This window comes from Rhinatrema bivittatum, chromosome 3 (genome assembly GCF_901001135.1).
Source record: "Rhinatrema bivittatum chromosome 3, aRhiBiv1.1, whole genome shotgun sequence".
Classification (NCBI taxonomy): domain Eukaryota; kingdom Metazoa; phylum Chordata; class Amphibia; order Gymnophiona; family Rhinatrematidae; genus Rhinatrema; species Rhinatrema bivittatum.
The window spans coordinates 588,810,217-588,824,834 of NC_042617.1; the positions used below are offsets into that span (position 1 = coordinate 588,810,217).

Here is a 14,618-nt window from a genome sequence, read left to right on the forward strand (position 1 = left end):
AAAAGACTTACCGTGCCGCCCTGAAGAACTGATGGGGGAAGGGGGAGCCAGCGCAGAAAAATACCAATGAAAGTACCAAGGAAAGACTCTAAAGAGCAGAGCTCCAAAAATCCACGAGGCAGCAGCTCTGTAGAAAAGAGACTGAAGGGAGACATTGCGTGGATAGTGGCATAATGGGCATGCTCAGTGTGCCTTGTCAAAGTTCTAGAAAATTTGACAGAAGTTTTCCGTGCCGGGCTCCATCTGATATGTCACCCATGTGTGAGGACTAGCATCCTACTGTCCTAGGAGGAACACCTGTTACAAGTAAGCAACTCTGCTTTCCCTGTACAGAGTGGACGGCAAACTAGCCTCGGATGCCTATGGTTGCCATTGGGGAAAGAGCCTTATGTATGTGTATTCTCTGCTTTCTCTGGTGATGAAGACTCTTCTGAAGCTCCGGCAGGACAGGAGGACCATGATTCTCATAGCCCCTCATTGGCCACCGCAGGTCTGGTTCTCACTCCTGTAGGATCTCTCTGTCTGAGAGCCGATTGATCTGGGGACTTCCCCGACCTCGTATCACAGGATCAGGGCAGGCTGCGCCATCCCAACCTCAGGGCATTGTCTCTGATGCCCTGGATGTTGAGAGGCTAATTCTGCAGCCTCTTGACCTGTCGGATAATGTATCTCTGGTCCTGGTGGCTTCCAGAAAGCCTTCCACCAGTAAGTCTTATGCCCTGAAGTGGAGGAGGTTTTCCGTGTGATGTGAGCGTCATGGCATTCTCCTGCTCCACACCAAAACTGCTTGACTACCTACTACATCTGTCAGATGCTGGCTTGAAGACCAACTCCGTCCGAGTACACCTGAGTGCCATCGGTGCCTACCACCAGGGTGTGGATGGTTCACCCATCTCTGTGCAACCCATAGTGGGGCATTTCATGCGAGGTCTGCTTCAGTTGAAGCCTTCCCTGTGACCTCTCGTTGTGTCCTGAGACTTCAATGTGGGTGTTGGCTCAGCTCATGACGTATCCTTTTGAACCAGTGTGCTCCAGTGACCTTGAAGTACCTGTCCTGGAAGGTCATGTTTTTGGCTGCAATCACTTCAGCGTTACAGGGTCAGTGAGCTTCAGGCATTGGTGATGTACCCACCATATACGAAGTTCTTTCATGATAGGGTGGTTCTGTGTACACACTCTAAATTCCTGCCTAAGGTGGTGATGGATTTTCAACTTAACCAGTCTATCGTCTTGTGTACCTTTTTTCCCAAGCTTCATTCACACCAGGGCAAAAGGGCTCTGCACAGCTTGGATTGCAAGAGAGCCTTGGCCTTCTACCTGGAGCAAACAGCAGGCCACAGGCAGTCTATGCAACTCTTCATCTCTTTTGACAAGAATAGATTAGGAGTTGCAGTCGCCAAGTAGACCTTGTCTAACTGGCTTGGGGGATTGTATTTCCTTCTACTATGCGCAAGCAAGACTGCAGCTTGGGGGCCATGTCAAGGCTCACTCTGTCAGTGCCATGGCAGCTTTGGTGCCCCACTTGAGAGCGGTCCCAATGGCTGAGATCTGTAAGGCTGTGTCATGGAGTTTTTCTACACACTTTTGCCGCCCACTTCTGTTTGGACAGGGATGGCCAACATGATAGCAGCTTCAGCCAGTTTGTTCTCTGGAATCTCTTTCAGCTGTAGAACTCAACTCTACCTACAGCCCATTGTTTGGGTTCAGGCTGTCTCTCTCTGTTACCACCAGCATCAGTATTGTTGTGCCTGTTTCTTGGTGTTGGTGTTTCTTGTTCTTCTGGAATAGCCTGTAGCTAGGGATTCAAAGCAGAATTGCTTACCTGTAACAGGTGTTCTCCTAGGACAGTAGGATGTTAGTCCTCACAAAACCCGCCCGCCACCCTGCAGAGTTGGGTTTCTTCTGTGTTTGTTTTATTTTTTTTGTAATTCTATGTTATGAGACTGGAGACAGACCCCATGTGGACCCATGATTCGTGGCATGCTTAGTGTACCAGTCATAGTTCTAGAAGCTTTGACATATGTTTTCCATGCTGGGCTCCATCTGATGATATTACCCATATGTGAGGACTAACATCCTGCTGTCCTAGGAGTACACCTATTGCAGGTAAGCAACTTTGCTTTCCTTCGTCACCTTATCTAGGACCTTGGAATCGCAGAGGTCCTTGGGTGGAAATGAGTTCTGTGTCAATTCTGGCAAAGGATATCTCCTTTGATCAAGATAAATGGGAAACATTGATCCATTAATCCTGATAATAAAGAGAGCGACCGAGGCAGAGACTTCTGTCACTCATGAAAGAAAATGTCTCAAGAGAATGCTGATCTAGTAGAAAATTCCTCATTGTCTCCTTCAGGGCAGGACTTTCCCAGCTGAAGGCTAACTTTTGTCCAAATTTTGAGGGCTAATAACAATGGCTGGCAGCTCTTGTGTAGGGCCATGCCGTAGTGTGGAGTTGGTGGCTGCCTTGTTTGAGGGAACACCTCACCTATTTTTGATAGGCTCCAGTGCACCTCTCCTGTCTTCAGGAGATAAGGAGGCAAAGAAATTATTCACCAGTTTAGAGATTTGGTCCATTGAATTCTGTTGTGTTTAAGCCAGAGATGGAAAAAGAGACATTCTCTTCTGAGACCAAAATAGGACTCATCTCTGTTTGCTGTAGGAGAACTGAAGTGCTTGACTCTGAAAACGTCGTCTCAGAGGCACTCCATGCCAATTTAGACAGGCTGTGCTGTAGAGATTCTGGCTTATGTGCCAGTGGAATAACATCATAGAAATGACTGCAGAAGACGACCAAATTTATTTAACATTATTTATTTATTTATTTAACATTTTTCTATACCGATATTTGTGGGAACATCATATCGGTTTACATATAACTTGCAACAAAAGTACATTGAACAGAGAGAGGTACAACTGAGGCGGGGATAAGAAGAGCTTAGAACAAGAACAATGTAACTATTATTTAAAGTAGCGGCGGCAGAAGTTTTGCTGGTATAGGAGAACAGGGGAAAATAGGGTGGAACAAGCATAGCAACTATTATTTACAAGTGGCGGCGGAAGAAATTTTGCTGGTATAGGGGGGCAGGGGGGGGACTGGGGTGGAGGAAGAGACATGGAGGAGATGGGAGTGAAATGGGTGTGGGGAGGGGAATAAGAGGGATGAGAGTCTGCCCAACAAGCTTTCCCAGTTATTTTTCTCATACTTATCTGTTACTCTGACTGCTGAGGTCAGGGGCCTTATTGGTAACTTTTTGGTTCTAATTTCCTTCCACCCCTGCCATTGATGTAGAGAGCAGTGCTGGAGCTGCATAAAAGTGACGTATCAAGCATAAATGTTTAGGGGTAGTAACCACTGCAATAAGCAAGCCACTCCCACGCTTATTTGTTTGCCCAGCCTAAAACATCTGGCACATTTCTCATTAATGCCACAGGAGTAATGGAGGGGATTGGCCATTCTCTGTGCCATCAGCACCATGGAATGCTCGCTGCATGCCGAAGATACTGATGGTGATTTGGGCGCATTGGGATCCAACTAGAAAAGATGTTTTGGAGCCACAGGGGTCTTTCTCACCATGAAAGATGATGGGACTTGTGCATTGCTGATAAAGGGGCCACAGCTCCATGCAGTTTTTTCCCTCTTGCCTCTGAAGAACTCTGCCTTGAGGACAAGCCCCACTTAGGCGCCAATGACTATGCCTCTTCCAGTGCCAAGTGTTTCCGCACCTTTCTCATTTCCCAAGCCTGCAAACCCAACAGAAGGGGGGAGTTTCCACCACAGATGGGTAATGGTGAGAGCTTGTGGAGAACCTGCTCTGAGAGGAGGTGCAGTTCCTATGACCATACTCATGGGTGTATTTTTTGAGCGCCCTCTGGAGATCCTGCATATTTCATGCCCTGTGAGACATCCTACTGCAATTGTAGCAATTTACCAGGTTATGGTCTGGGCCCAGACACCTGTAGTAGATCTCATGGGTATTGATGAATATGCTGGTCTTGAAGCTGTTGATTACTGACTACTACTTAGGCCTCTCCCTGGACATTTTGCTTGCCCTTGCAAAATTTTTCTTCTTCGTTTTTTTTTTTTAAGGGTCTCATTTAAGTCTTGTTGAGAAACTGCTGAGACTGTGGAAATAAAAACAGCAACGCGGCAGAGAAGAAAATACAGAGAATACTGAAAAATATCGAGAGAGGGTCACATGTCCATGCGGAAGCTCAGTCAATATCGGATTGAGGGGACTCATGAGCAAGTGCTCAGGAGACAGTGTGCAAGCTTAGTAAAATTTTACTAAGCTTGGAGAGATGGGTGCATTCGGTACTGTTGGATGATGGCACCCACAAGTCATTAATTCAGTTCTGCTCGTCAATAGAGAAGGTGGTTTTTTTTTTTTTTGTTTTTTTTAGTTAGCTGGAAAGGAAACCTTTATTCTCCAGTTCCTTTCATATTTTCATGCTAGAATGTGCTCATTATTTGAAACATAATTTAAGAAGATTTATTTCTATGTTCATTGTAATTGGCAGGGTGTTTGAGAACACTGATGGTTTTTTTTGTATTTGTTGTTTTTTTTTTAAAGAATGGGAAACATTAAAGAGCTCTGAATCCATCAAAGAAACCACCACCATTACCACCATTACTACCACCACCACCACCCCGACTACCACCACCACCCCGACTACAACAGCAACTACTCAGAGTGAAGCGATTCCCAAGGAAACAGTGATAACAACACAACAACAAACAGTGATAACACCGCAACCAGAGGCATACACACAGCCAGAGACTTACACGCAACCGGAGGCTTATCCACAACCTGTTGCTATGTTGCAGGTTAGTATCTTAATTATTATTAAGGTTTCTCAAAACCCAGGACAAAACAGTTGCTTGCATTCCATTATAATTGATATTTTTGGAAAGACAAAATGAGCTTAAGCATTAAAAAGAAAATGATGCAGTCAATATAGAATGTGTAAGTCTATGGACTAAGTTTGATATAAATATAAAAAACATATTTTGCTTCTAATCTTGTTTTTTTACCCCACTTTATATTATTTTTAACTTCTAACCTTTGATTTTCTGGCATTCAGAAAACAGTTGTTTGTACATATTAATGAAAATATATTAACAAAGTCATAGTAATTTGTAATTTTGAAAACTTTTTTTCAATACGCATTTCAGTATCTCTTTCCAAATTATCAATGGCAGTCTGATTTGACTTGCAAAGGTCTATCTATTTTTTCATCTCGCTATTAAAAAGCTGTTTTAATAATGAGATGTAAAAAATATAATTAACATGGCCAGCACCAACAAAATCTTCTGCTTTAATTTAAGCTTCCTTTTTGTCTAGGCAGGCAGGCCATGATGTCACTCATATATAGCTCTGTATCAACATCAGCCTGCCTGAATTCTCTGTCTCCCATTAGATGGTGACATGCATACCTTCTGTGGACGTTGTTAGGCTGTCAGCAGTGAGACAGGTGACAAATGGCTCCTGAGGTGATAGTATGTCTCCCTCCAACAATTGATCAGACAGTCCTTGAATTGTTTTGGAGGAGCTCAGTGGTAAAAGTGTTCAGCCTTCTCCGTCCCCACAGACTTGAGAAGTTGCTTTCAGCTAAGATAGAAAACTTTGGGGTCAAGTTCTTCCTTTATTTCCCTATGCTGCATTTTTCTTTCTCAGAAATTCCCTCATTTTCAGCAGTGTTCGGAGACTGTTTAAAAAATAAAAAAATAAATGCAGCATTTTCTCTTCTGGAGGTATGACTAAATGCTGTATGTGCTTCCTGAACTGGCAGTGTCAGTGATTTGCCTCAGGAGCAGTAGATTTTTCTGCTGTTTCTGCTTCTTTAGCCCTGCACCACCGTCTCTCTCTCTTCACCAGCAAGCGCAAAGCTGTTGGCACGAAGGCTGCTGTCAGCTTCCTACATGGCTGAGACAAGCACAAGTGCCATTTTGTTTTTTGGCAGCTGCGTGTGGAGTCATGTCGCTGGGCAGTGTCTAATTTTGAGACTCATAGCTTAGGGCACAAGAACACTGCAATTCAGCAAGAGGTTTTAAAATTTGGTTTATTTTGGCTTTTTCAAAAGACATGCAGAGACAAGTGTTCTTGTGAGATGCAATCTGCCCTCTTTCTGTAATAAGTAGCATCTCAATGAATTTCTGCCCTGCTCTGACTTATATAATTAAAATCCAACATTCTCGAAGCTTCCAGAAAAGTGTAACCGCCCACAAACACATGATACTGTTTGTCATGACAATCTATCCTGTATAGGAAATGCTTGTGAGGACCTCCCTCAACTAAGAATTCTTCTAACCCTGTTACTCCTCCCAATGTAAACAAGTTCCTGTATCATACTGGCTTTGATGCAAGTATTCTCTTCTTGTCTTCTGTTGTTCTTCTTTGTTTATTGTAAACACCTCCCAGTCTGGGTCTTGAATAGAGCTTGGCACCAGGATTCATTCAAATTGGTTTCAGGTCATTGAAACCAATATCTGCAAGATAAAGGCTTGCATCCTATTTTCCTGCAGAACGAGTATCCCTGCATTGTGAAGTAAATGTGGCCATTAAAATAGGCCTCTCTCCTTTTGTTGCCAGCAAATCTGTCTCAGAGATTCTCTGCAAGTCATTGATGCCTTCCTGGCCTGTAATTATAAGCTTTGCAGGATTTACCAGTTTCCCAACTCTTCTGCATCCTTTGAATCTGTGATAGTCAGAAAGTCTCTCAAAGTTCATTCACCTCTGACAGGCCACGATACAGCAAAGGCATCTGGGAATTCTTGGTTATCTTAATCAGACATATTCTTCATTTCCCTCTATGGGACACCTTAAAATGGATAGGTGTCACATCAATCAGTCTTCGATGCTAAGCCATGACAGAGGAACTTAAAAGTGTAGCCTAACCCCTAACCTTGGTATTTATCAGGTGTAGTGCATAGGTGTGTGTCCCTCTAGATTCCTAATTAATATGAAGGATGCTCCCACAAGCATTCACTAGTTAATCAAAAAATAACATCAAAACTAATTTTCACTAGGTAGCTATTAGCTCTATAATGGAGCTATACAGATACCTGCATTATAAAAAGGACCTACTTCATAATAACATGATCACATATGTTATCTTTCAGAATCAAGTAAGTACATAATAGTGGTATAACATGTAAAGATAAGTACACAGAGAGACTAGTATGAAAGTACTGTGTTTCTCATATAATACTAGGTATACTGGGCAAATCTTTTCAATGAATACTGTTGTTGTGAACAACTACCCAGGATAATATTCATTAAAAATGGCAAACAGGGATATAATCAATGCACCTTACCAGAAAAGTAAAGAAACCAATAACATAGAAGAAAACCAAGAATCTATAGAAAAACTCATACTGTGTTGTGCATACATGATGTAAAAGTGTTGCAAAGCATAAGACATATTCTAGTCATATGCTGTAGTGATGGAAGATCAAATACAAAGGCGTATGCATGATAGGCAAAGGCATAGCAAAAGTCTGAAACATCATACTAATTCTGTAGGGTATTTATAGTGCTATCCAGTATTAGGACAACAACCTGTAGCAGTGAAAGCACTCACTGTATGGACAGTCCTCATTCACTTGTGACAGTCATATGTCTAAGAGATAATACAACTGTGTAGGGCAAGTATTAATTTTTTTAAGGTAGATGATGGCTAGTAATACTGCTTCGTCTTCAGATACTTCTAGGGGAAATGGGGCTCATACCCTTCTCAAATGATGGTAAGTCTAAATATATTGGGGATAATCATAACAATAAATGAAAGCTAACTCTGTGAGAAAGTCTTTAACATATTATGTGAACTACTTTACAGAATTGATAAACCATCAGTGTAAGATTATACACAGGAAAGGAAAGAATGTCATATAAATAAAAGACAGAAATAAGGAAAATTATATCTTCCCCTTTGGAATCCTAAATAGAAACCCACTAGCTTATAAGTCACAGATAGAGTTTATAATGAAAGGACCAAAATAAAAAGAAAAGAACCATGAGCAATTAATAAACCCAAAAATATAGTAATAGAATATTACAAATCCCTATAGCAGAGCTCCTCAAGTGTAAGGTATGTATTTGTTTCAAGGAGAACAGTAATCTTTGTGAAAGAGAGTGAAACAGTCATTAGGTAAAATCTAGTAAATAGTGTCATAAGAAAAGATATTCAAAGAAGGGTTCAGCAAAAACATTAGAATAAGAGATAGAATATTGAGATATTAAAGATCAACAAAGTGATTATCCTAAGTGCAAGCTGCAAAACCAAAGAATAGAAATAGCTTATAACTTAGGCTGGTGTGAAAGAGAAATATAAAGAGATCTCCCTCTTGAACCCTGAATTATCATATTTGAATCACAATGAAACACATCACCCTCTATGTGATCAAAGCAGCTTCCATAGATAAAGATAGGAAAACCTAGTACATATGCATTTAACTGATTCAACATATAAGTATTATAAAGTCTAAGACTGGAAAATACTACTTAACTAGGAACATACAAACTAATAAAAACAGCATCACTTCAAATAATATTATTAACTTGAACACCTAAGTGCTGACAGAGAATGAAAGAACCCAAATTCTGCATAAAGTCATTCCCACAAAACATAGAAAAAGCAAATATCAGGTATAAATTGTAAGCCTTGCAGTCCATATAATATGTAAGAAAGTCTGTGACCATAATTTCTGCATTCAGGGCGTATATAGTTCGTTTAGTAGGATTCAGTGATGATGTCAAGGCAGAATCTCTTAGCTCCTTAGGTTAGATGCATGTGTATGAAGTCAAATCTGAATAAAAGTGCAACAAATCCGATTAAGTAGTAAGAAAATACTTTTATGTCACGTACTCCCTATATTTAAGTTGCCAAATAATCCCCACATTATTTCAAAACATCATGCAATGGTCCAAACCACAAACATAAATACGCAAACTGTACATTAAAACATATATGTCACAGCACTGACCACATAATACATTCATTCATTCATTCCTCCTTGTACACATGTAACATAGAACAGACCACATGACAAACGTTTGAGCTCAAAAAAGAAAAAAGTATTTTAAAAAATATAAAAGAATTGGATCGATCCACAAAAGAAAACAAAAACTCAGAATGAAAATTAAAATAGATCTATTCAAAAAATTGAAAAGGAATCAAACTGGAAAAAACTGATCTTCATCTCCCATAGAACAGAGACAGATGCGCTTTGTGCTTTGGTACCCTGGAAAGAAATCTAATATATGACAGTTAATATAATGTTTAAAATGAAAATTAAAAATGACATTACAGGTTCTTTAAAAGTCAAACTACTGTTATACCTTAATTCAGCAAAAAACAGTCATAAAACTACTTTCCTTTCTCTGATAATCCACCCCTAGGAGGCGCTGTCCCCTGTGATAAGAGCTACTTCCTTTTACAAATCTAAAATCTCTTTTTGTTTTCACTTAATTAGAAGTCATTCTATTTCCATCCAATATGCATATGTTCCACAAAGTTCTTACTACCAAATCCTGCAAATACCCTAAATAGAAATACGAATCATTTCCAAAAGCACAGACATATCAGCTAAAAGTCTGGAAGTATGCAAAATAAAAGGATGGCACATACTAATATACATTAACCAAAAGTTTTTCTTACTGGCACATAAATAGATAATATGCATTGCTGCTTATTTCTCTGTTGTTCACCGTCTCACAATCTTACTCCTTTACATATCATCTAACCAGTCCACAATACAAACATGTACTACCTGAACTCCCATCAAAATAAACAACCTAATTCATTTCCTTTCTTCTAAAAGGTAGCAGCTACTGAAGTATAATCAAAACTGAGAAATATTTATCATCCTTACTGCTGCATGCCGTCCGTTTATTTCTAACCTGTGTTTAAGTTAAAATAAATCCTATCTGCACATATATTGCTCAGCACACAGCCTTCTACATATTCCTAAATCTCTTCCCTCTTCAACATTACTTCATCTCTCATCCCTAATATTCACTTTCCCCATACTTTCAACACAAATTTCTGTTTTCACATTAAACAGATCAATTCATTAGTCCCTCTTCTATCACCTTTGCACTTTGTCCTATAACATACTTAAACCTCAAACCTCTCAGCAGAACTGTAAAATCCATTTTAAAAGTGACTCACTCCCAGGTGTTTTTTTTTTTTTTTTCCTTTCTTCTCAACCACATTCCTAAGGGGGGGGTTCAACTCCTTTCCCGCTAAACAACTGTTACCCTCAATGCATAGGTTTGTTAAGTGATAAAACCCTTAAACAAATCATTTCATTAAAATAAAGTTGCTCTCTTGTAGTATATCTATAGATTGTTTTCCTTTCTATCTCTCTGCCTATACCCCTGACCAAAGAACAAAACCATACATCCCTCTCCAATGATAAATCAAATCTAATTATGAATGACTTTAAATAAACACAAGTTCATGCTTTTCGTTCTTACCAAATGAAATGAAACACAATGCACAATAAACTCTCGGTAATCACACAATTCTAAAAACTTAGATGCAAATATGAGCATCTCTGCATTAATGGTAGGAAATAAAACCAAAAACTAAAAAGCTTACTGGGCTGGTTATTCTTTTTCTACGTTTACAGTGAACATAAGAGTCCTTGTGGCCAGCCATGGCTACATTAGTCAGCTCTGTACCTTGAGGGGGAGAGGGGAGAAGCAAAACACCAAAAAACTGAAAAACTTCATTTCTCTGGTTAATGATACCCTAACAGCAATCACGCATTAACTCCAAAGCAAACTTAAATATGAACTGATAACAATAAATCTCATAGACTAAAATAAACTGGAGACATTTATGTACCTCTAATCACAGACAGCTATAAACTATAATATCCAGCCATGCAGTTTCTAGTTTTAAAAGCACCGCATTTGTTTTTGTTTAACAACTAAACTTTGGTAAAAATCCACTAACGAAAAACACCTTATCATACTAATTATAAAACTTTCAACTTACCAATTGTATCTTATTCCCTCTTTCTCCTTCTGAATCTACACACTTACAACAGCCGCTCTACTCAGCCGTTCACCAGGTGTAAAGTGAAAGTGAAACTGCTTGAGCGCATGCCATGCGGTCTAAGAACAAAAGACCCCAGACTGACTAGTGCTGGCTATCCCTCTGTTTGTTCAATTGTTCAATCTGATTTTAATCAAATCATCAACTCATGTCCTGTCTCCCTAACATATATTAAAGAACATTTTGCAAAAAATATTCTAAACCTGATATAACACACAAGCTATATACACTGTACAACAAATAAAATAAAAACATTGCTACTTACAGATTTTTCCTTTTTTTTTTTTTTTTTTCTTGTTACATACTCACAAAATAGATCCAACTTCATTCCACATCTGCTCTGAACTCATAATTCTCCGGGATAAACCTCCAGGCTACCTGGGTAACTCAATCTTTGAACGGCAAGCCAAATTTTTTTACCCTTCAAGAACCTAGTATTAGGTTGTCCACCAACCATAACACTACAGCTTATTAATAATTAATAATTAACAATAACAACAGTTATTAGAGTCCCATCTGGGGTGCCAAAATGTCTAATTTTGAGACTCATAGCTTAGGGCACAAGAACACTGCAATTCAGCAAGAGGTTTTAAAATTTGGTTTATTTTGGCTTTTTCAAAAGACATGCAGAGACAAGTGTTCTTGTGAGATGCAATCTGCCCTCTTTCTGTAATAAGTAGCATCTCAATGAATTTCTGCCCTGCTCTGACTTATATAATTAAAATCCAACATTCTCGAAGCTTCCAGAAAAGTGTAACCGCCCACAAACACATGATACTGTTTGTCATGACAATCTATCCTGTATAGGAAATGCTTGTGAGGACCTCCCTCAACTAAGAATTCTTCTAACCCTGTTACTCCTCCCAATGTAAACAAGTTCCTGTATCATACTGGCTTTGATGCAAGTATTCTCTTCTTGTCTTCTGTTGTTCTTCTTTGTTTATTGTAAACACCTCCCAGTCTGGGTCTTGAATAGAGCTTGGCACCAGGATTCATTCAAATTGGTTTCAGGTCATTGAAACCAATATCTGCAAGATAAAGGCTTGCATCCTATTTTCCTGCAGAACGAGTATCCCTGCATTGTGAAGTAAATGTGGCCATTAAAATAGGCCTCTCTCCTTTTGTTGCCAGCAAATCTGTCTCAGAGATTCTCTGCAAGTCATTGATGCCTTCCTGGCCTGTAATTATAAGCTTTGCAGGATTTACCAGTTTCCCAACTCTTCTGCATCCTTTGAATCTGTGATAGTCAGAAAGTCTCTCAAAGTTCATTCACCTCTGACAGGCCACGATACAGCAAAGGCATCTGGGAATTCTTGGTTATCTTAATCAGACATATTCTTCAGCAGCAATTGTGGAATGAGGCTTCCTATGTGTTCTGCCTGCTGTATGCGAAAAATTCAGCCCTCTCTGTCACTTGGCTTGTGCCAAAAGTGTTGGGAGGCTCAAGGGTTCTTGACAACTGCAGGTTTTGCTGCTGCAGGCGCTACTTCCTCTGGAATGGGGAGAGGCCTGCTGAAGAGAGATACCTGAGATAGGGGGAGCCTTTGGAATCTCTTCAAGAGGGGGGAGATACTCCCCCCCCCCTTTTTTTTTTTTCTTATTTCCATTGGAGCTGAAGGTTCGGGGTCTGAGATAGCTTTGTGTCATCCTGAGATGCTGGGAATGGATCCGGTGTCATTCTCTTAGTTGGAAGTTTTTAAAAGTTTGCCTACTTTTTGCAGAGCTCAAGAACAAAGATGTCTGGAGTTAAGAGAAAAATTTCAACAGAAGCTACCCTATCCAATGAGCAGGAAACACTCAAGACTTCCCTCTCCTTCGAAGCATGGCAAGCACCGGAGGACAAAGGGGGAGGGGATCAGGTGGGAGAAGAGGAGGGATGATGCTGTCTGAGGACGCCTTTGGTGACTCAATGGAGGTAGTCTTTGAGAAAGTGAGATACCGCTGGAAATGGAGCCGCACAGAACTATTCTTCATGTATTCCACCATGACAAGTTGCCTGGCTTGTTGTCTCAAATGCTTCAGGCACTAGGAATGGTGGCAGCCGAGCTGGAGGTAACGAAGGCGCAGAAGAAAGACCTCATTATGGTCAGTTTACAAAAGGTGTCCTTTTTCTTTTCTCTTTAGGAGGCAGTTCAAGAGCTGATTGATTTGGAATGAAGGGCACCAGAAGTGAATTTTAAGGGGGGTAGGTCTCTGACAGGTATTTACCCTTGGGATCCTAAGGCATGAGATGAACTTCGGTTTCCAAAAGTGGATGGCCCCGGTGTTTGCCATTACCATGAGTCTACAATTCCAGTGCAAGGGGGAGCAGCGTTGAAAGATCCTCAGGATAGAAAAATTGAAGCTGTCCTGGAACAAGCCTACGAGGTGTTGCCTGTGAATTTGTAGGTCTCTGCTTGGTAGCACAAGCGAGTTTACATGATGCCCAGGAGGTACTGGGTGAAAATGGTCCTTGGTACTTGGAGCCAGGAGCAACGTTTTTGGCAGATTAGGCTACGATGTGGTACGTACTTCGGTGCAAGAAGTGGTGGTGGTGGTACCAGCTCGATGCCTCCTGTAGCTACGCAACTGGTTGACACTATCTCTAAATCTAATTTGTCTAAGTTGCCTTACAGAGGCCATCTTTTGTTTGGGGAACAGTTGGAAAAAATGGCATTTCATTGGGAAGACTCCAAGATTCTATGCTTGCCAGAGGATAGGAAGTCGACACTGCGCTTCTGTTTCTCTAAGAGTCATTTTCTTGATTCTCATTGTTTTCGCTCCTCCAGAGGTTCAGGAATGCAGAAGTCTCGGTACTTTGGGAGATCTCAGTCATTTTGGATGAAGAAAATTGGAAAGGATGGAAACTCCGGTTCTGGAGCTTCCCATTCCTCGCAATGAGGAGTTGGGGGTCCATCCTTCGATCCCGGAGATAGCTGGGCATCTATCTTAATTTTATCGAAGATGGACTCATATTACCTCAGACCAGTGGGTCCTGGATGTGGTAAGATATGGCTACCCCCATCAGTTTCCTTCAGACGATCGTATTTATTTATTTATTTGTTTGTTTATTTATTTAAGGTTTTTCTCGACTAACATTCGTTGGGAACATCACATCGGTTTACATGGAACAGGAAATGCAGAGTATATGCTTTACATTAAACTGTTAACATCAATACATAACATAGGGCAGGTTGCTTAGTATCCCCATGCAACTCACAAGACAAAAAAGCCACTGTACAAGCCACTGCAGTGGTTACTCAAAATAAAGGCTTTAATTCTTGTTCCTGTAGGACAGAAAGGTACAGGGTGTTACTCCATTTATTTTGTAGTACCCAAGAAGGAGGGTACTTTTTGCCCCCTTTTGGACTTAATGGGAGTCAACAAATTCTTGCAGGTGATCCACTAAGCAAGGTGAGTTTCTCACGTCTCCCAATCTGATAGAGGTGTATTTACATATTCCCATATGGGAGGATCATCAGTGCTTTCTGTGTTTTATGGTGCTTGGTCAGCATTACTAGTTTCAAGCATTGTTGTTCTGCTTGGCTTCGGCGCCAAGGACCTTTTCTAAGCTG

General features: G+C 40.5%; 1 protein-coding gene across 4 annotated transcripts in view; it reads left to right on the top strand.

Moving 5' to 3' along the window:
- The window catches only part of SCAF8 (SR-related CTD associated factor 8), a 686,214-nt gene that overhangs the window by 459,103 nt on the left and 212,493 nt on the right, over nt 1–14,618 (top strand). For all 4 annotated transcript variants that reach the window (XM_029596704.1, XM_029596703.1, XM_029596702.1 and 1 more), the window contains exon 16: nt 4,572–4,825. In XM_029596704.1, the coding sequence (XP_029452564.1) occupies nt 4,572–4,825 (254 nt within the window). The remainder of the gene's footprint in view (nt 1–4,571; nt 4,826–14,618) is intronic.